The 23805-nt window shown below is 43.3% G+C and overlaps 1 protein-coding gene across 1 annotated transcript in view; it reads left to right on the top strand.

The window, feature by feature from the left end:
• The window catches only part of CAMKMT (calmodulin-lysine N-methyltransferase), a 1527883-nt gene extending 1505771 nt beyond the window's left edge, over positions 1-22112 (top strand). Inside the window, exon 11 of the mRNA XM_078649679.1 lies at positions 19476-22112. Within this exon, the coding sequence (XP_078505805.1) occupies positions 19476-19553 (78 nt within the window). The 3' untranslated portion in view covers positions 19554-22112. The remainder of the gene's footprint in view (positions 1-19475) is intronic.
• The last annotated feature ends 1693 nt before the right edge of the window (positions 22113-23805 follow it).

Here is a 23805-nt window from a genome sequence, read left to right as displayed (position 1 = left end):
TTAAACAAAAAAGTCTTCAACTGTTTCCGAAAGGTAGAAAGGTTTGGATTAGACCTGAGTTGTACCGGAAGTGAATTCCACAGCTTGGCGGCGTTGTAGGTAAACATCCTGCCGCCAGCTCTTACCTTATTGATTCTGGGGACTAAGGCCATACATACCTGGCTAGAACGGAGAGTTCGGCTGGGATGATAATGTGTAACTAGGTCCCGGGCGATAGCCGGTCCCGTGTCCCAAAAGGCTTGGTGGGATATACACATCGCCTTAAAGGCGATTCTTTGTCGTACTGGAAGTCAGTGCAGACTGCGCAGTCCAGGTTTGGCTGACAGTCTGCGTGGTAACTGGAGCACAGTGCGAGCCGCACAGTTTTGCACAATCTGAATCTTGCGCAGTGTATATTCCGGTGCACCAAGATAGATGACGTTGTTAGAGTCCAAGCGGGACTGGATCAAACCCTGGAGGGCCACCTGCTTTGCCTCCACAGGCAGAAGAGGGAGAATTTTCTTCAGCATCCTAAGGAGACCAAAGCAGGTAGCCGCGAGTTTTGTGGCCTGGGTGTTAAAAGATAAGTTTTTGTCCAGCCAAACCCCAAGGCTCTTAATATTGTCCTTGGGTGTTGGGGGGGGCACCAAGACCAGGGGGCCACAAGGGGTTGAAAAGGGTGGGGGTCGTGGGACCTAAGAGCATCAGCTCTGTTTTGTCCCCATTGAGTTTAAGGGAAGAGGAATTCATCCATCCCTTTACCTCCTCTAAGCATTTTGCCAGCCCACCTGGGGATGGTGAGCCCGGCTCCTGCGCCAAGGAGACCACTAGCTGAGTGTCATCCGCGTAGGAAATGATTTTAATGCCAAACGGAAGGACAACCTCAGCCAGTGGTCTCATGTAGATGTTAAAAAGCGCAGGGCTTAGAGAGGAACCCTGCGGGACTCCACACTTCAGCGGCCTGCTTGAGGATACCGTGTCTCCATCAAAAGTTTGAAAAGACCTGTCACTCAAAAAGGATTTGAGCCATAGCCAAGCTCCGCCAACTATTCCGACACTCGACAGGCGTCTCAGCAAGGTATCATGGCTGACCGTGTCGAATGCCGCGCTTAGATCAAGGAGGATCATTGCCACTGATCCTCCTTGATCCAAGATCTTTCTACATTCCTCGGTGACAGTCAGCAGGGCGGTCTCTGTCCCATGCCTGGGTCTAAAATCAGTCTGGGTGGCATCTAATAGCTGGTAATTCTCGAGGAAATGCACCAGATGGATGTTAATGTGCCTCTCGAGAATTTTGCTCACCCAGGGAAGCAGAGAGATCGGACGATAGCTACTGAAGTCACCGGGGTCCAGATTGGTTTTCTTTAGCAGAGCCTGCACCATGGCCCGCTTCCAAGCAGAAGGAACGGTGCAGGATGTGATGGAGGCATTTAGAAGGTTCAAGATGATCGGCAGAATGACCTGAGGCGCCAGCATCATGACTTCTGGGGGGGCTGGATCGCATGGAGACCCAGATTTTACCTTGAGGGCTATAGAATCTAAAGATTCAAGGTCTAAAGGTGGAAAGTGATCTAGAGTGATCAGAAGTTGGGATGGGGTATCCCCCACGTTCGTCTGATTCTGGGCTGTGAGCCCTAGTGCAGTAGAGGGGAAGGAGGAGTATATTTGAATGACTTTCTGGTGGAAAAAATCTGCCAAGTCATTGCAGTGGGCTGTGGATTTGTCCACATGCGTGCTGGGGGAGGAAGGTTTAGTCAAATTCTTCACTATTTGGAAGATTTCCTTGGGCTTAGACTTAGCTCGCATGATTTTATCAGAAAAGTGCATGGATTGGGCAGATTTGACCTCAGCTTTGTAGATTTTAATTGCCTCTCTGTATTGGGCTTTATCGTCCAATGAGTATCCTAAACGCCACCGTCTTTCCATTTTCCTACAGTGGCGTTTCTTTTCCCTAAGGAGCTCTGAATACCAGGGAGCAGTTTTCTGAGAACGTTTCAATGTGACTTTACGTAGAGGTAAGGTGGCCTCAATGGACTGTGCAATCCAGTCTTCATATTCCTGGTTGGCTACCCAAGGATCCTCATTATAGGAGGGCTGGTCAATCCCGAGTGTACTGGTCCAGAGTTCAACTGGTAGTTTGGCCCAGCTTCTAGCCTTCCTTACAATGGGACTGAACGGGACTGACTTAAGTGTAGTCCAGGTGAAGGCACCAATAGGTGGTCAGTCCATGGAAGGGGGATTGGCAATCCCACCACAAGCTCTGTACAGTTACTGAACACAGGGTCCAGCAAATGACCTTTAATGTGGGTGGGAGCCTTCACTCATTGGACTAGCTGTAGTGCTGCTAGATCATCTATAAGTGTCATAGCAGTATGGTCCAGGGTGATGTCAAAATGAAAATTAAGGTCCCCTAGCAGAGTAAAGTTCGAAGCGGTTCTGACTCGGTCAGCTAAAATGGTCGGCAGGTGATTGGAAAATTGTTTAGGGGGTATCGGGGGGCGACATACAACAGTGCCTGAAAAACAGTTGTTAGGGGAAAATTCCAGGCTGAAAGCTAAACTCTCGCAATCTGGAATTACTTCAGGGACGACTCGACAGTGATATTGCTCTTTATAAATAATAGCTAGGCCTCCTCCTCTCCCTTCAGGGCGATCTTGCCGAGTGATTTGTGATGTTGGCCTATAGACCAGCTAACTCACAGTGTCAACGTAAACACCCCTAACCTACCAGGGAGTGAATAGTTTCTGGCAACCACTGAACATGACAACCCTGACCCCTCAGCGGTTGTGAAAACAGTGCAGAACATTTCGCTCAGTCACTCGTGCTTACTTATTCTCTGCGAAATATACAGAGAATACACAGTGGGACATTTTCAACAATATTTATTGAACCAACGTTATTCTTGCATAAAATGCTTGTGCTGCAATGATTAGTAAATAGAAGGAGATAAACGTGATCACAAGCACCAATAGCGTAAATAGTAAATATAGTTCTACCATGGTGCTGAACAATTGTATATATGCAGGCATACAAACAAGGCAGTAATCTACAGTACTCTTACTATGCAAACTCTACTCTGAGTGTTACTAGAGTGTGTGAGCCAAGAATTCCCCCATAGTACGATCCAACCCCATTACCTTATGGGAAAGAGTGAAGGACCCAGTCTTGGTCACAAACTGGACACCCCTCACGAGATCTCAGACTACTGCACGGTGATCTTTCAGCATGCAAGGACCATCGGTGTCAGCAAAAGTACTTGCTCTGCTAATATATTGTGATGCTCATACTTTATATTAGAACGCAGCCTTGGGTGTGCACATCGAATAGTGATGTTATAGCTATATAGATAGCCCTGTCACCCTGTAGATGAAGATTGTGATGACATTTGTACATAGTGCAAAATGAGACCTTGTACATGATGTTCAGGACATTGTAATAATGTAGTGTGAAGGTAGATGTAAAAATACGTTTTGTTTCAGAGAAACTAATCCAACATTGTCATACGTGCGAATGTGCGCAAAAGGTCATAGCTGGAAATGTTATTTGTGAGGACAATGTTAGAAATAAGCTGCTTTGCTACATGGACCTAACTCTGGAATATTACAGCCTAAGTGGAATAGCGTGGAGCGGAATAGCGTAGAGTGGAGTAGTGTAGAGTGGAGTAGCGTAAAGTGGAGTGGCTTAGTGTCAAAAGGCGCAGAGAGGAATAATGTAAAGTGGCATGGAGGGGAGTGGTGTACAGTAAGTGGCGTAGAGTGGAATAGCATAGAGTAGAGTGGAGTGTCGTAGACTGGATTGGCATAGATTGGTGTACAGTGGAATAGCATTGAATGCAGTGATGTGCCATAGAAAGGAGTGGTGCATCGGACAGTAAAGTAGTGGGTCATGTCGTTGAGTGCAGTTCAAACAGACCTAGTGAGAAAATGGCTGAACGGACGTAGATGAAATTGTGCAGGAAGATAGGTTATGGTGTAGAAAGGGACCTTTTTGGTAGCAGATGTAAATTGGTTCATTACTGTTAACATTATAAGGCACAAAATGTTATATATTGGGTCGCAGTATGCTGTGGTAACTTCATGATATACTTTGGTATGTCACGATGATAAAAGAGCCTATGAATGGGTTATAAAAGCCATTATAAAATTAAAATGTAGCCATATTGGTTAGACCACACTTAGTAGGCATTCTGTGTTTTAAGTAGAAATATTGTGTACTACTGTATTTTAAATACATATGAAGGAATTAAGCAGTGTAGGTAAATATGTAAAGGCAAGGAAAAGTTATTTTATGAATTAATATATTTTAAAAATGATTTGTGTACTGTGCTATGGAAATTACAGAAACAAATAGTATTCATATTTTTATCAATTAAAAATACACAGTAGTACATTTTAATTGTGAAATATAATATACCTCGGTGCATTTTTTTTTTACATATATTTATAATATTGAAGTATTTTCTGGGTAGTACCGCGGTACTCCACAAACATTTTTTTAAATATATAAAATAATAAAACTACTTTTACCTACCTTTACACACATATAAAGGGACTCATCCCTACCTACCCATTTATAAAGCAGTAGTACACTATATTTAGAGTTAAATCCCAGAACATAGTCAAAGTATGGTAAAACCAATGTGGCTGCCTTACTTTTGTAAAGGCAATCATTACTCAATCATATACTGCCTTGTCATCAGCATGTACTGCAAAATTACTATGGTATATTGCAGCCTGATATATCACTAATTTTCTCTGCCTTATAACTTTAAAACAGCTTTACCAAATTACATCTATTACCAAAAAGGGATCCTCTCCACAAAATAATCTATATTTGTGCCACTTTTTACAGAAATCTGACTGGCTGTTTTGTAGCTACTTCTATTCAAAAAGTCTATAGCAAATGCATTTGTGGAAAAAATGAATTTTGGGGTCCCCTTTACAAATCACTGCAAACTTTGCATCATCCCCAAATGTACAAAAAGCAATAGGCCTGCTAAGTTTTGTGCTTATTAAATCCTAACTATAGCTACAGAGTGGCTACTGCCGCTCTGTGAATAATATACATATGTATTAATGTATTTAATATAAATATATATATTTCCTGTACTCACAGATTTGCTCCAATTCAATCTTTAGACTTCCAAGTATTTTTCATGAACAGGTGTGACCATCAACTAGAGCTGATTTTGGATTTTGTCTCTTAATACTCTTGAACCATCGGGTCTCTAGAACATGAAGAAACACGTCATGTCTGTTTTTCATTATTGAATAAAACCGACTAGCATTCACTACTGTGACAGCCCTACACACAACCTCGGTGTGACCATGGACCTAATCATTGCTAAAGCAAACTCCATTCAACTCAAGTCTATCGTCCCATGCGACTGGACAGATCACCACTGCATCACCTTTCTCATCACTAAATCAGTGAGGACACATAAACCACAACTTAAGAAACCCAGACACTCACAACATAGACCTTAATAACTTGACATCCCTCAGCAATAACGTTTTACCTCCTCCAACAGACATGTCTGATGTCAATGACCTTACAAACCACTACAACCACTCCATGATGACCATTTTTGATACAGTTGCGCCTTTACAGCTAAAAAGACTGTCCACTAGAGACTCCAAACTATGGTACAATGGGAGCCTAAATGAAGAAAGACGCAATTTGAGACTAGCCGAACGAGTGTGGAGATCCTCGCTGTCCCTAGAACACCTCAAGCACCTGTGATCACTGAGAAACATCTACAATATTCACATCAGAAACTCCAAAGAAAATGTCTTCAGAGTTCAACTAGATAAAGCCAGAAATCTACTCAAAAACCCAACCCCTGCACAATAGGATCCCTTCTGCTGCCAAACTGCAACATATGTGACTCCTTCTTTCTTGAGAAGTCTAAAAAGATTGAAAGTGATCTCCAAACAGCAATTGAGCTCCTCCCAATTATACCCCCGAATAGCCCAAACCAGCATATAATTGTTCAGCACCCAGACCTACATGGACTCTCCCTTTAAAACAATGCGTCGTGGGACACTTTCCAAACCTCTGATGAAAATGTAATTCTTAATATTTTAACAACACTTAAACCGCCAAACCACTTCTGCGAACCTCTACCAGCTAACATCTTCAATGAGATTAAAACCTCTTTACTCCCTCTCTGGACTAAGATAGTGAATGCTTCACTACTCCAAGGCGCTTTAGCAGACTGCCTAAAATCAGGGCAGGTAACCCCCATTCTAAAAAAAAACACAGCTGACCATATGGACCCCCATAACTTCCATCCCATCTCCACCATTTCCACTCTGGCAAAGCTCCTTGAGCAATGTGTACATACCCATCTATGCAATCACATTGATCAGTTCCACCTTATTGACCAATTCCAATCTGGTTTCCGTCCTGGTCACAGCACGGACACAGTCCTTACCCACATAGTTGATGACGCACTTAAAATGCTAGATCAGAACAAATTTTGCCCCCTAATCCTCCTAGACCTATCCTCAGCCTTCGACACGGACAAAAACGACAGCCTCCTTGAATTACTTGACCACAGAATGGGATTTTCAGGGGTTGTCCTAAATTGGTTTGCCTCATTTCATCACAACAGAACTCAAAGAATTAAGGTTAACCAATCCTTGTCCACTACCACTTCTGTCACTTTAGGGGTCCTACAGGGGTCCACCTTATCACCAACTCTCTTTAACCTGTTCATGGAGCCTCTAACAGAAATTCAGAAATTTTCCAATGTACAATACCACATGTATGAAGACGACACCCACCTATACCTCAAAATCTCCTCCCCGAGGATATCCATCTACTCAACACAACTCTAAAAAAAAAAAATAACTGGCTAACCAGAAACCACCAGAAACTCAACTCGCTCAATACCGAATTCCTCTTAATTGCCCCACAAAAAAGATCCCTCGACATAGAAGATTGGATGAAACACCTAACAGTTTTCAACTGCATTCCACACATTATAGATTCCACAAGATCACTAAGAATTACACTTGACAAGAATCTCAACGTGCAAGAGCACATCAGCTCAGCCACCAGAGGAACAAAGTCTCAAATGAGTACTCTAAGAAAATAATACCCTTCCTCCCCTGCGACGACCCTAAATCAGCAAGGCAAGCGCTAGTTATCCCCAGATTAGAATATGGTCGTGCTACCCTATGTGGTCTGCCAAGATCCAAGTTGGCTCCACTAAGGGCATCCCATCACTCTGCTGCAAGGTTTATCACTGGATCGAAAGGTACAGCCACATCACTCCAGATCTGAAGGCACTAAACTGACTCCCTTATGAGGCAGGGATTCAGATGAAAATTGCTTGCATGAACCACAAAGACCTACACTTCAATACACCGAGTACCTAGCTGACAAACTGGAACTATCTGGTGGTGGCAGATCATCTAGAAACACCAGTACTTTACTGTTGAAATCTCAAAAATGTCGAAAAAAGAAAACCTACAACTGAGCCTTCTCCTGATTGGCACCTAGAATCTAGAACTCTCTGCCCCCTGAAATCAGACTGATCCCTTCAATCACTTAATTCAAAAAAGAAGTCAAACTGCTTTTAATGAACAAATCTCTACGCTGAACCCACAAACTCATTCTCTGGATACTGATCTGACCATCTGTTCTCCAACCAGGGCTTGCACGCCGTCTAAGTACTGGTTTATAACTCACTGTCCCACTCCTGATTGCAACGGACATCGTCATCGTTTGTTTCTTGATTATCTATTTTCTACTCATTTAACTAATCTGTAAAGTGCTCTGATACCCTCTAGGGTCAAGTTCGCACTATATAAAACTTTATAGATAAAATAAAATAAATAAAATTATAAGTTCCAAAGATGCCTTGGTATGATTAATCACCAAAGACATAGGTTTTGTTTATTACAAAGGCCTCGTCCCCTACACACACGGCCAGTTTCAGCTAATGCCCATTAAGGTTTCTCATCAGGGGTGATATTTATTGTAGAGACCCATGCATAATGAACTCTTTCAAAGTGATGCGAAAGTCACATAGGTTGCTAAACAATAGCTCCATCAATACGTTTAATCAGTAATGGAGTTTGCTCTGCCCTGTGACGTGGTTGGACTCCTAGGGATTTCTACTGGGACTCTTTTATTAAAATAGCTAAAGCCCATCCTTGTTAGAAGCCTATGAAACTTGTTCCTCTAGTGTCCCTTGCTGTTGCAAAGAAACATGAAGTGGCGATTGACCAGACAGCAACTATTAGGCAACTTAATCTTGTGCAACCAGCATTAACATTGTCACTAATATTTGCCACATCAATTTGATTACTCATATAAATTTCACTATTACTTGATACTAGCTGGCTCAGCCTTCTGTTTCCTGCATGCATGTGTGGCTTGCAGCTGCCTTGTCCTTTATCTGCAGCACAGAGGGGACAGACATCTCATGGTTGGAGTGCTACCCGTATTGCATTTGCAAACACTAGTCCTGCAGTCAACAGCCCTGATCAATGCTCTGCCATATTCATTTGTATTAGGAACCTTCTGTTTGAGGTACACAATCCTACCATTGTTTGGAAGAGGCAGCTTATTACTTTTTCTGCATCCTTTTTGCAGAAAACGGTGTTTTTCCTGTTCCTGATTAAAGCAGTAACAAACTCTCACACAATTTGTCTTGGAACAAGAAAGGCACATTCCAATGCTATATCAAGAATTTCAAGATGTGTTGAGCAAAACAGGCGCAGCTACTTTGCCTCCCCATGGTGAATGTGATTGTCCAATTGATTTGGTCCTGATGCAGTGGCTTTGCATTTGAAAATGTACCATTTAATGATAAAAGAAAATCATATTTTAAAGGTGTTGTTAGAAAGTTGTCATTTTGCACAGTTCACCTTCATTATTTTCTGAATAATACTGGTGGACTTACCCTGGGCTCTGCTAACCAGGCCCAGGACCAGTGCTATGTTTAAAAAGGTACATGTAATAGGGTATACTTACATTTGGCAAAGACAGACACTATAAGTCCCTAGTAAATAATAGGACCGGGGGTGCAATCCACCTATAAGTCCCTAGTATATAATAGAACATGGAAGTGTAGAGTCCCAGCAGATTTCCTGCACTTGCATGTGTGTGGTGCTCTGTGCCTGCTGTCCTTTTAAGCGGTACAAAAGGGGGTGGTAAAGGACGGAGCATCTGAACCAATCAAACACTCACACCCAGTCAAAAGATCTGGGTTTAATCCATCACCGTTTGATTGATTCAGATGCTCCGTCCATCACCACCCCCTTTTGTACCGCTTTTGGCCGCCATAAGTGTGGCAGGGTATGCTCAGACGTGAGTCCCTTGCTCACTTTGCCACTGGATTCAAGCAAGCCGGGCTGAAGACGGCTGGAATGCCAGAAACCGGTCCTCGGAAGCTTGTTTCCGGTCCAGGGAAGACATGGCTTGGAAGTTCGGGCTGGACTGTTCCCATGAGGCACAGGGTCAGACTGATTTGCATATAGCCATGTCTGAACTGGGGTGGCAGAGTGGGCTAAAGAACGGTGATGGATTCAACCCAGATCTTTTGACTGGGTGTGAGTGTTTGATTGATTCAGATGCTCCGTCTATCACCACCCCCTTTTGTACCGCTTTTGGCCGCCATAAGTGTGGCAGGGTATGCTCAGACGTGAGTCCCTTGCTCACTTTGCCACTGGATTCAAGCAAGCCGGGCTGAAGACGGCTGGAATGCCAGAAACCGGTCCTCGGAAGCTTGTTTCCGGTCCAGGGAAGACATGGCTTGGCAGTTCGGGCTGGACTGTTCCCATGAGGCACAGGGTCAGACTGATTTGCATATAGCCATGTCTGAACTGGGGTGGCAGAGTGGGCTAAAGAACGGTGATGGATTCAACCCAGATCTTTTGACTGGGTGTGAGTGTTTGATTGATTCAGATGCTCCGTCCATCACCACCCCCTTTTGTACCGCTTTTGGCCGCCATAAGTGTGGCAGGGTATGCTCAGACATGAGTCCCTTGCTCACTTTGCCACTGGATTCAAGCAAGCCGGGCTGAAGACGGCTGGAATGCCAGAAACCGGTCCTCAGAAGCTTGTTTCCGGTCCAGGGAAGACATGGCTTGGCAGTTCGGGCTGGACTGTTCCCATGAGGCACAGGGTCAGACTGATTTGCATATAGCCATGTCTGAACTGGGGTGGAAGAGTGGGCTAAAGAACGGTGATGGATTCAACCCAGATCTTTTGACTGGGTGTGAGTGTTTGATTGATTCAAGATGCTCCGTCCATCACCACCCCCTTTTGTACCGGTTTTGGCCGCCATAAGTGTGGCAGGGTATGCTCAGACGTGAGTCCCTTGCTCACTTTGCCACTGGATTCAAGCAAGCGGGGCTGAAGACGGCTGGAATGCCAGAAACCGGTCCTCGGAAGCTTGTTTCCGGTCAAGGGAAGACATGGCTTGGCAGTTCGGGCTGGACTGTTCCCATGAGGCACAGGGTCAGACTGATTTGCATATAGCCATGTCGGAACTGGGGTGGCAGAGTGGGCTAAAGAACGGTGATGGATTCAACCCAGATCTTTTGACTGGGTGTGAGTGTTTGATTGATTCAGATGCTCCGTCCATCACCACCCCCTTTTGTACTGCTGTCCTTTTAAGGGCAGTCTTGCCTTGCAGTCTGTCTTTAGGAGTACATTCTCACAATTGGTATTGATAGACCCTATAAGTCCCTAGTATATAATAGGGCTAGGGTGTTCAAACTAGGGCATGGAAGTTTAGAGGTCCAGCCGATTTCCTGCACTTGCATGTGTGCACTGCTGAGTGCCTGCTGTCATTTTAAAGTAAATTGAATGCAAATTCGACATTGGTGATATAGGCACTTTAAAAATGATCATCTGCCTTATTTTTACATATTATGTACCCCCAAGATCTCCCCTAGCTGTCCCTGTGGTGTGGCCATTTAACTATAAGCAAGGACCTTATAAATTATATTTCATATGCCGTAGTGAGGGGAAAACTGCCCGCGTCATTTTTTCCCCATTGTAGATACTTAGCTCCATAGGCTAATATTGCAATATGTTATTTAGGTATAACTACTGCTAGGAAAGGAGTTAAATATCATTCAAAGATTTAACAGATTGGTATTGATAAATTAAATAACTTGCCACTGTTGTTTTTATCCTAACTAGCTCAGAAGAGAAGTTATGGAACATTCTCTTCTTTAAGCCAAAAGCGAGCCTTTTTAGTAGTCTCTGCTGATTGGTCAATGAAACAGTCAACAAAAGAAATTCACCCTGCTGCTGATAGCTTGAAGTGGATTATCTCGCTCTTATCTGGGACAAATGTTCCCACAGGAAGACCAAACAACACAAGAAAAAATAATAACATGTATAAACTAATACATCAAATTATAATTATTTAATACAAAATTCTGTCAGTACATTAGGATTCCGTATATATATATATATATACATTTGCACACACAGAGTTTAGCGTGCTTAAGCCTCTTTGACGGCGGGCTCACGACGGGGTACGCCAGCCCCTAATATTACACACACTCCTGGTCACGCTTCTTTTTTGAATAAACCAGAGTCGGAGCCCAATTACCACACGGTGCTGTCAGTTTATTTGGCAGAGCAAACCCAACGCGTTTCGAGATCCACCGATCCCGTGAGCAAGAGATCGGTGGATCTCGAAACGCGTTGGGTTTGCTCTGCCAAATAAACTGACAGCACCGTGTGGTAATTGGGCTCCGACTCTGGTTTATTCAAAAAAGAAGCGTGACCAGGAGTGTGTGTAATATATATATACATATATATATATATAACTAGCAGCCCATCCCGACGTTGTCTGGGAGCAATTAGGCTTCAGGGCCCCCGCCCGGCCCGACGTTGTCCGTGGGTCCCCCGGAGCCTTCCTCCATATATTGCAGTATTATACCTCTATGTTTACTTTGTACGCTTTTGTAACCTGCACACATCACTTTTTCCTCCTGTAATGCAGTATTATACCTCTGTTTACTTTGTACGCTTTTGTAACCTGCACACGTCACTTTTTCCTCCTGTAATGCACCGTTTGGCTCACTTTTGTAATGCACCGTTTGCTTCCTCTTGTATTTTGTTGGCTCACGATTGTCATTTTTGCTTCATTTAATGTAACGTTTGCTTTTGTATTTTGCCGCCGCTCACCGCTCCTAAAGAAATAAATAAATAACCTACCTCATCCGCCGCTCACCGCTCCTCCCCGCCTGTCCGCTGCTCCTCACCGCCTGTCCGCCGCTCGTCACCGCCTGTCCGCTGCTCCTCACCGCCTGTCCACCGCTCCTCACCGCCTGTCCGCCGCTCCTCACAGCCTGTCCACCGCTCCTCACCGCCTGTCCACCGCTCCTCACCGGCTGTCCGCCGCTCCTCACCACTCCTCCCCGCCTGTGCGCCGCCCCTCCCCGCGCTCATGTCCACCGGTCCTCTTCGCGCTCCTGTACGCCGCTCCTCCCCGCGCTCCTAACGTCAGCACGCACGTCGCGGCCGGCGCTTCTTCCCAGGGACTACTTTTTTTTGGGGGTAAATTTTTGAAATTACGTATATTTATTAAGTTTATATAGCCTATGTCCATCTGCACACCCTGACGATTACAACAATGTATCGGGTGTGTGGATTGGCGCTTTGGTTCCCGAGTTTACCCGCCTCAAAGGTTTAAAGTTCTTCCTTTATAATAGTAGTATAGATATATATACAGTAAATACAGCATGATATAAAACTAATAATATAAAACCAATATACATAACCAATTTTTGTCCCACACTCAAAAAGCATTTAGACCTCTTTATCCATACCTATTCACGTGTCCTATTACTCAGACCATACACAAACAACTCTCACCTATCACACACTGTACTATGTTCCATTGGGTATCTGCAATATAAATACAGAGAAACAGTTGCAAACAACCAGAGCACAATCAGATACATCCATATACTAACAATCAACTTGATATTTCATAAGATATTCAGTGTGTACTAAGTACCTTTATATATATACAAATACATCTGCTCTTAATAATGCAAGTGTCTTCTTAATCAGTCACTGTTCAGTCCATTGTTGCACAATACTATACGAGAGAAGTCTCCACCAGAAATTAAGCAAAACGGCGCTAGTAAAGTCGCCAAAAATTGGATCTCCCTCCCAGCAAGGTAAAGCAAATAAACAAGGTTAGAACATATTCAAAAAATAGCTTTAATCGGCATTTATTTATATATACAGTTGATTAATGTTCATTAATGTAATATCCCAAAAGAAAAATGTAAAGAAAAAATACACATCCCCACAACACAAGCATTCAAGCATTCAACACAGCACATATTCCTCATTCACTCAATTTCATTAGTCCTAAACCATAAAGGATACAATCATTCAGACTAAATTAAAAAAAACTATTCAGAGAAAAGCAGAGAAACCACAATACTACTTAGTAGGTCTGAGAGACAGATGGCATTCCTACACCTATATCGTTATAAATGAAGATTTAACAAAGAAAATCCATTTTCAAAAATATAAATGAAGTTGTTGCAATACAATTTATGCAGTCCAAGAGTCTAATACAGACTTAAGGTGATGAATAAACAAGAAAATTTGGTGTAAGGTATAACAATATTTGGTTAATCCGCAGGTTTCTTTTCTGTGGTGGTGCCGACGTATGTTTTGGTGTATGACCTATTACAGGTCTCACCTTCCTCAGGGCACAAGTCTCTGTGGGGACAGAAGTGGGGGGTATCTGTTGAGACAAATACAGGTCACAACAAGATACTAAATGCAAGGTTCGAGAAGCTTGGTAACAAAGTGTCGATGGAGACCAATCAGTTAAGCCCCAAAGTCGGAATACAAGATGACAAAAGTATCCAAAGCATTCAAGCGAAGGATAAGTAGGAATCAAAGGCGGGATCACAAACGAGGCTTGAAACACTGTGGCCTCTAGAGTGCAAGTATGAGGTGAGGCTGACCACGGGGGCCAGATGAAGGTCAGAGAGGATGGGCGAACACAGCGATGAAAGCGAGCCACAAAAAGGGGGGGAACCTGTTAGAAGTGGTTGCCAGAGGCTCACACAGAATAGTCTGGTCCCAGGTGCTCAAGGGCATCCATTCAGCTGATACACGAATTTGGCGTCTTCACCCGAATCTTCACATTTTAATAAGAATAAGAAATCGTAAGACCGTTGTGTGGTGGGCTGTGCCAGCTCCACTGCTAAGGCGGAGGAGCGTCGACCCACTGCTTCAGCTGCAAGTTAAATGCAAAAAATAAAATGATAATAATGTTTGTTATTATCGTTTTGTTTTCTGCATTCAGCTTGCAGATGATGCCAGGCGTACGGGGCGGGGCTCCCCGTGTCACAGGGGGAAGAGTGGTGGCAGCACCTAATGTGCGCATGATGCTTTGGCTGGCCGTCTCGTGCCGACCAAAGCGCCATGCGCACATCCTGCGTATTCTCCATGCAGGCTGTATTACAGCCTGCGTGAAGAACATGCACAGCCTGCCAGCCCCTGTCTGAGCACTGAAGCACAGCACTCAGACCAATGACAATGCTGCTGAGGCCGCGTTGTGATTGGTCAGGGAATCCTGGGAGGCTGTGTGCTTCCTGCTGAGAATCGAAGAGAACAGAGAAAGAAGAGGCGGTGGCCGGCAGGAAAGAGGTAAGTTGTATTTTTTTTTTATTATACCCCGCCTTCCTTGTTCACACTCTGCCCACACTCCCCTGGCCCAAAACCCCTGGTTGATAGCAGCCACTACTGGTGGTGAGTGTATCGGGTGAGCAGCCGGGTGAGTGGAGAAGATCCAGGAATCCTCAGCGTATGAGTGGTTTGAGAAACCAATACAAGTGATGATAGAACCAAGGGTGGGGGCAGCAGGAAGCAGAGTATGTAAGGATTTTGCTGATCACCACGATACTGAGATGGAGCGTTGTGCAACATACAAGGACCACTGTTCATTTACTGTGTAAACAATGCAAAAGGATTCACCTGTGTTAACTAGAATCATGACATTAATAAACCGTGTGAAATACCGCTGACAGGTCAGTGCTCGAAAAGTAAAGATTAGGTGGGTTGGTGGGGATAAAATTAATGAAGTGGAGAGCAGTTTAGGTTAATTTGATTGAAGAGCTCAAAATCCCATGTAAGTAAGGCAGATTAAGTTGTGAAAAGAGAAGTACTAAGTAATATGGTTGAACTCTACCCTTTCAAGAGTTTTGGAGAAAAATGTGAGTTGAGAGACTCAGCTAAAGTTGGATAAAGAAAAGGGAATCCACGTTTTTTTTTATATAATGATAGAGCACCAGCAGACTTAAAATAGTGTAAGTAGACCTCAGTGGAGATGGAAATATTGAACAGTTTGGAATGATAAGTTAGGACGTTACCTGCAAAAGCCAACAATGTTAATGATATAGGATCAAAAGGTCCAGAGGAGGACAAGACAGAGTTAATATGTTTCTCAACGGGAAGCAATATGTTTAGAAACTTGGTATAGATTAGGTAAGGAAACAGGATAGGTTGTTAGAGAAGTCAGTGAAATGTAGGAGGACGAGGAGAAATCAGAAGGCTGAGGGTGGTTGTAATATTTATGATTTTAGTGGGGGGGAAATGTGACTATGATCTGTGTCAGCAGAACAAAAGCTACAATGTAGACCTTCTAGTTAACTGCCTGTTAATATCTATGTCTTGTGGGAGCTGAATTTGAAAGAAAGCATTCATAGACACCATTTTATTGGAGCCCAAACTAAATAGACTAAACTATATAAATAAAATGTCCTCGAGTTTGACCTTTTTCTTGCTCAGCATCTCAATAATCAGGCAACTCTTAAGCATGACTTCATTGGAGTGAGGAAACCATTAGCTCTTGGCTTTCCTTTTAAGAGTAGCCATTTGCCTGATTGTAGGTAAACTGGACGTAAACCCTGGACTCCAAAAATACTACCGAACTGCCTGAGTTCTAGATTGTGTACTGGGGCACAACAGGGTGCGGACACAGCGCAAGCCTTAGCATGGCTGCCACCTTGAGCAGGGAGTTATTAGATGCTGTGTTCTGCGCTGCAGAAAATTGGCTCTGGGATTGTACCTCTGGTACCCACTTGTCAACTGGAACCTTTTGTTGCGTTTTACATCCACGCTGATGAGCACGGCTTAGTGTTTCTGCTTGTCTGGCAAGATTGCTTTTTATTCCCGCATGTCTCTCTCCAAGCCCCATCTCCCATGCCCCCCACTCCCGATGATTTTGTTCCCAAAAGGAAGAGAGGCATTTTCCTTCAGGCTGCATGTTATCCGCTTATCCCTACTGTTTTGGAATAGAGCGTAACCAGCTGGAGAACTGTAGCCAGGCTGATAATGCAGCTATTTTCTGCTGTCCCGTCTTAATCTTGTTACACAAATGGTTGTGAAGAGATTCATGAATTTTAATTTTGCCCTCTGCATTAGCGCCTCATGTCACTCATACACAGCTGCCTTCTGTTGGGAGTTGTTCCCCCGCCTCCTTCAATAGGAGGAAAAATGAGTTACAATCTTGGCAATGGAGCAAGCAAAAAAAACACACACACACAAAAAAAATCCGCAGATTTAGGCAACCACCCATGAAGCTGATTAGCAGGCAGTGATCAGGAGGGACAGCTTTACCTCTTAAACTTTTCACCTCTCATTGTGAGCTGTGAAATTTTATTTCCGTTAAAAAGCAAGCCTGTAATCAAAACTGTGCCATTCTGCACTGTATGCCAGAGTTTTTGTTCACATGTACCCAGGCCTGGCAGCCATGCCCAGGAGCCCACCAGCTCCCTATCTGTAAGACTTGGTTTGTTATTTATTTTCTACTTTTTTTTTATTTGTTCAGTTCCCCACAATTCTTTTCTCTTTATGTTATCTTTCTTGATTGTGGCAGCAAAATGTGCACCCTGTTCAGCACACAGCCGCAATTACCTCTAATGTCAAATAAAATGCTGTGTTCGAGATATTTTCTTCCAGTTGCGTAAAAAAAAAATCTTTCCTTGTTTTCTGCTGCAAAGACGGAACATAAAGCGTGTTATTCTGCATCCTGCGTAAACACGTCTTTTTTAAACGTAGCATTAAAAAAGCCCAAAGGGGTCTCCGGTAAATTGCATTCCTGCTATTGAATGGAAGTAAACTTTGAAAGGCTATGATATGAAGCGTGGACGTTTATGTCAAAAGAATGACCAGCTTGCACCTCAGTTTACCCATTCAAGCCGGCGCCTTGCAAGTGCCCGATGTTTATAATCTGTATGGTGTGCGCTTGATAATTGTGGGCACTGGAAAGGGTAAGCGGTGTGAATTCCACTCCCGCGGCTGCTATTCACCCTCCAGGCCTGAGCGTGTTACATCCAATTATGAAGAAAAGCATAATGCCACTAATAGTAGCTATATAATTTCCTTCACACCTCATGAACCCGATTTTGCTTACAAAATTGGAAAATTGTTTTCTTTGCAACATTTGCTTTCTGCAGATTTTTTTTCCTTTTTAAAGTAAAAGGCCTGGGCTTCTTTTTGTGGAACATGGAGACGCACAATCATTTTTTTTAATTATCCCGAAAAGGGGCGGGGGGTTGATGAGCAGATCTACTCTAAAACCGCATAACCTTTCCCCAGCCAGGCTGGTATTTTCATACTGTTTTGCAGGTGTGTGTGCTGCAGCCTGCCATCCCCGACTCACAGAATGGCAGTCCTTTGTCGAGGTCTTTTACCCCCTAACTCTTAGATGATTGAGGCTCCGGAGATGGGTTACAATGTGCTCCACGGAGGCTTATTCTATTTTAACTTCTTTGTGCCTGTACGATCATTTTCGGTTGCACTGTCTACGACACAGAGCGGAGAAAAGAAAGTTCTGGCAGGGGTGGCTTTGAGAAGTCGGGGTGCAGTGCTGCAGTTTACCCGGTATTTACTTAGCGTGGTGACTTTCCTATCGCGCAGGACGTTATAATATGTCTGCATCATTTTTCTAGGGCTATTTTATAGATCGATGTTTATTTTAAGGTTGTTCATTTTTTTCTGTAGGCTGATAGTGCCCTGGGCAACCTGCCCAGGATTCGCCAAGATAACTGTGAAATTATCCACCGTAAGTAAATAAATTGACCTGTCTATGTAAACGGGGCAGCCACCCGGAAACAGATTGTAAGTTCTTCCGTCATTGTGCAACACATACTTGTTGGTAAAGTGGATTAAAATCTCAAGAAGGCACATGCGTCCGGCTCTCTTTGAGGCAGGGGGAAGGGGCTGGGGAGTGTAGGACTTGAGCACAATTTTGTAAGCGTGCACTTAACAGTTGTGGTATTTTACCGGCAGGGGGAGTCATCTCACGTCAAAGAGGTCGAATAAGCCCTCAGAGAATGAACTGTCCTGACGTCAAGGTTCAAAGGGCAGATTAAAGTTTGTGTGGGTACACTCTGAATGTGATTTTAAAACCACGGTCCTTAGCCAGGCTTTGCCACATGATTTAAAATTCTTATGATTATATGGTTACTTTGGGTCTCAAATTTTCAAATTATCTATCTATCTATCTATCTATCTATCTATCTATCTATCTATCTATCTATCTATCTATCTATCTATATAAGTACATTATCTCTCGAGCTATCTATCTGTTTATAAGAACATATGTATCTATCTGTCTATAAGTACATATCTATATATCGAACTATTTATCTGGCTGTCTATAAGTACATATCTATTTATCTGTCTATAAGTACATATCTATCTATCGAGCTATCTATCTGTCTATAAGAACATATGTATCTATCTGTCTATAAGTACATATCTATCTATCGAACTATCTATCTGGCTGTCTATAAGTACATATATATTTATCTGTCTATAAGTACATATCTATCTATCGAGCTATCTATCTGACTGTCTATAAGTACATATCTATCCATCGAGCTATCTGTCTGCCATATCTACCTATCTAGTTCAAATGAGTTGTTTCTGATACATTGTGCAGCAAAATAATTCGAAGAGCTGTTTCCTTGTGTAAATTAATTATACACCCACATATACATTGATGCATGCTGAGACTTGTACACATGGCCAATGCTACCCGCTGTTGGGTAATTGGTTGGGATAGGGAGAGCATCTTGCTGGTCTGCGCACTGACGTGCCAACGTAACCCCACTCTCTGAAAGAAGGGCTCCAAGACACAACAACAAAAGAGTGGCCAACCGATACATAACAACAAAAGAGACACGTCTTGAACCTCCAGTTTCGGATGCTCCTGTTAGCATAAACATATTATCTGTTAATGCTCTTTAACTTCTTAAAATGTTATTTGATCTCTAGACAATGCCTAAAAACAGACATGGCGCGCTCTCTGACATGAATCGAGCCCCTCGAGCCTAAGATGACTGCCATAGTGTGCAATTTGGCCTCTACGGTCATTTACAACGTGCACTGTATTTAGAGTGGATTAGCTTGATTTTTGCCCAATGTGTCAATGTATTTGTGCTGGGTCATTACATTCGACTTTCATTTACTTGCAGCTGAAGAATGAAGAGGGCCGTGTTTATGACGAAAACCTCCACTACCCCCTGCTCCTCATCTTGACCAAAGACGGATAGAAGACGGTTACTGACGTGAAGAAATGCGCCTTCATATTTATGCCAATTTTTATGATGTCCACATTTGGAGAAATCCGGATTCTGTGCCTTTTCTTTCACTGTTTTTCGTAAATTAGGTATTCCACATCTGTCTACGATATTTTATGCATCCAAGTCACAGACGCTAGAACGCCGTCGAGGTAGCTCTGACTTTCATCATTCTGATAAAGAGAAAATAAGGAGCAGTCGTTAATGTTGACTAATGATGACACGCACAAATTACTTGTGTTTTGTGTATTTGCTTAATGATATCTGGGGAAATTGTGTGCTACACAAGTACAGTGTTCCTGTTAATTTGTCCTTGCCGTGCTTGTGCCAAGAATACACTGGGAATACACTCCTGGTGCACTTTAGAACTGGCTGTTAACGCCTTATAGACATTTTTTTCGGTTGCCATTTATTTTCTCAGCAGTAGAATGTTTATTTACTTTGCAGTGCACGCCTCACCTGAGCTATATGTAAAACATTTGGAAACGGTCAAATGAGATTTTCACCAGAGTAATATTTTACGCTAACGTAAACATTTTTTTATTATATTTTCTAATATTTGCACTGTTCACAAACCAATTTGCAGTGCCTGTGTTTGAAATTTGGCATAACTTATAGTTTTGTCGCTTTAAAAATGTAACAGCTGACAACACAACGTATTTTGTAATGGACGTGTGAGTGTTGCATTTATATTAAAATTGTCGCCTTACTCCTCTGTTAAGGTACCTCGTCGGAGATGTCTTAAGAAAACACTTTTTTTCCTGTGGTACCTTTTCTCCATCAGGAGCGCAGGGAGTGACGCCTCGTGTGCTGACCATTTGCACTTTCGGCACAATAGATGACCCCTCGCCCCTCCCCTTTGCTCCGCCCCCCCAATTATGGGCGATTAGTCTCAGTGTGTTGTGTCAAGAAGGGGGAGGGGGCGGGGGCACATTATCTGTTTAGGTACACGGAGAGCACGCTTACACCCGGCTTTGTATCAGCCCAGGCTCAGTCAGAGCCCGTCCAGGGGCAGCCGGGAGTCCAGCTGCAGGCTGCTCGGGTGACACCGGCCGCCCCACACGCCCATCTTCCTTCACAGGGGGTTGTGGGCTGGGATTTCAGCAATGTATTAAGTGGAGCAATTCAAGTGCAAAAGTCCTTTATTAAATTATCTCATCGTGATAAAAGGGGAGTCGTCCCCCACTAACCACTACTTCACTACTTTTGTGTTTGGACCATTGTGGCACTCTCCTGGTTCCCCAATCCCTCCACCCTTTCTCCCCCTTTGTTTCCCGCCCCGGACAAGCTTCTTGACATCACCAACGTTATGATGCAACTAAATCAGGCTGCTCGCAAAAAAGTACAATTATAACAACTAAATAAGCTATCCTGACGTTTCTGTGCACATGAATGTTTGTTATTCCTGACGGTTTTTGGTAGGGTGCAAGTCACATAAGAAAATACCCCAACCCGCCCGGCTTTCACTGGTAATTACCAATGTTTCCACGAGGCTCGCCCCTCCCCTTTTTTCGAAATATGCTTCATTCGAGCCATTGACGCACCTCTGGAGGGGAAGTGACATCAGCTCACCCAGACATTTTCACAACATCACGGTGGTGTGAGCCCGAGCGACAGGATAATGCCACATTAGCATCTATTTTCTCTCATTCTCTCAGAACTGCTAGTCCTTCCAAGGTGCTCGCCCCACACTGGCTCGGCCCCTCTGGCCACCCTTTTGGGAGTGAGAAATGTGGTACCCAAACTCGGCAGCCCAAGCATTCAACCTACGTGAACTAGAACACTGTATATTTCAAAGAAAAACAACTCAGTAAAACGAGCCCTTACAACGAGGCCCTGGCACAATAAACTAACAGTGAAAAGGGAAGAACATCCATAATAACCGACACTCGCACGCCCCACCCACCACAAAGTCAGCACCGGGATAGAAAGACAGTGTTCAGGGGCGGCTCTAGGCTCATGGTGGCCCTGGGCAGGCAGCGTAGGTAGGGGGCCCCGGAAGAGGGGATCCGGGTGGGGCGGAGCCCCCCAGAGCTCAGGAAGGTGTTTTAATAAAACGTCCAGAAAAGGCGTTAGATGACCAGTACCTGCGGCTGCTCCTACCCTTCCGAATTCGTCTCAGAACGATAACATTTAGGAGGAGGAGGGTATTGTGACACACGACGTGGCCAGCAGTGGGTAGGGAAAAAAAGCCAATCAGAACCAGGAGGAACGTAGGCGCGGAGGCCAGTGAAGAGGGGGGGGCAGGATGTTTGGAAGTGGAACAGGGCCAGAGGCCGCCAAGTCCCTGGCAGGGGCCGCCACACAAATATGTATCCATCCTCAGAGGATTATTATATTAAGGATATATATTGGCGTGGTGGCCCCTGGGGTTTGGTGGCCCTTTGCAGGTGCACAGCTTACACATCTCTAATAAAAGAGAGGGACCCCAACAACCAAAGGGATGGAGTACCACAATAGACTTTCGTCAAAAGAATATTCCCTTTGGGACACCTTAATGTAGGAAAAAGTTTCTCAAACACAAATAGACATAAACCAACAATACCTTGACACTATACTTGTGAAGCAATGTACCCAACAACTATGAGAGTATGAGAAAATACTGCACAGTTTATTCATTTTTAATACAATAATTTAAAAAAAGGAACAGACAGTTAAAATAAGGAAACAAAAAAATTCCTATTTGTAAAAAAGGAGGTAACACACAGAGAATCAATTCAGCAAAAACATCAGAATTATTCTCCAATTAATTTAGGATAAATCCCTCCTGCAGGCTTGATTCGGATGACACGCGGGACGCCGTACACTATACCCTACATTACCGGTGGTATCGTTTCATTCAATAACCGTTTTGGTACTATGAGACAAGAACCCCTAGGACACTTTGAGTTACGCCAACATTTATGAGTGTGGATGTAAGTGACAAATATATACCGAAAAGTGCCTGGTTACTGCGTGTCTAGGAGCGATAACATTTTATTATTTTTTTATTCGTATCTCTATCAGCCCATATTGAACCAGTGAAATTGATCCTGAGTTACATTGATACTGCAGCCCTGGTGATCAAGAAAAATCATTGGTACTAAGAAGAGTTTCTATCAAGGACATAGGAGGTATTGCCCGGTGGTGTCCTTTTTAATATTACGAGAACTTACTGGGAAGACAGTAATTGTAGGTCCGCCGAAACGCGTCGTACGAAGTCAAGGAGGGATTTATCCTAAATTAATTGGAGAATAATTCTGATGTTTTTGCTGAATTGATTCTCTGTGTGTTACCTCCTTTTTTACAAATAGGAATTTTATTGTTTCCTTATTTTAACTGTCTGTTCCTTTTTTTAAATTATTGTATTATAAATGAATAAACTGTGCTGTATTTTCTCATAATTTAGTTGTTGTGTACATTGCTTCACAAGTATAGTGTCAAGGTATTGTTGGTTTATGTCTATTTGTGTTTGAGAAACTTGTTCCTACATTTAGGTGTCCCAAAGGGAATATTCTTTTGACGAAAGCACAGCTTACACATGCCTAAGGCCGCCCCTGCAGTGCTTTAAATGGGCCGGTACTGTACGGTAATGTGCACCTGCACTTTGTTTTATTTTGAGAGGGGAGTACCGGCACTTCTCAAGAGAAACGTAATACTTTTAATGGGAGAGTACCGGCACTTCTCAGAAACAAGCACTTCTATTTTTCCTTCACTTCTATTTTTCAATTTTAAGCACCGAGGAAAATCCTTTATTGGTCAGTCGTATGGGCCTGGAGAACACATTTAGATAATGAAGGAAGACACATTGCCATGAACGTGCTCTTTGCCAAGAAGGGTGTGTGTTTTTATGTCCATGTGTTGTATACTTTGGATGAGGAGTTCCCCAGAATGTCTTTCTTGAACAGTGATCTTGTACTTATCTTTTCATTGGATATTCTGCAGCCTGTAGTATTTACTGCACATATAATTACATCTTAATGTTATCATCGTTTCAGATCCAATGAGGAATTTTCTGGAGATGTTACTCTATAGGTGTGAAAATAAACATCCTTTCCTAATTGTGTATTGTCATTTGTTTAATCCTAGGCTACTGCGCTTTATTTGAAATTGAACCCATCCAAGTGGTTGAAGGTTATGCCATCAAGTTTGGTAGCTGCTACCACCATTGTATGTTTAATGCTAGACGATGATGGCTTGGCATAATCTGTTCAAAATTACTTTTTGATATTGTATGAAAACATGG

Source organism: Lissotriton helveticus, chromosome 6, assembly GCF_964261635.1.
Source record: "Lissotriton helveticus chromosome 6, aLisHel1.1, whole genome shotgun sequence".
NCBI lineage: Eukaryota > Metazoa > Chordata > Amphibia > Caudata > Salamandridae > Lissotriton > Lissotriton helveticus.
Note: the sequence above shows the minus strand (reverse complement) of the source record. Positions and strands in the feature narration are given on the sequence as shown.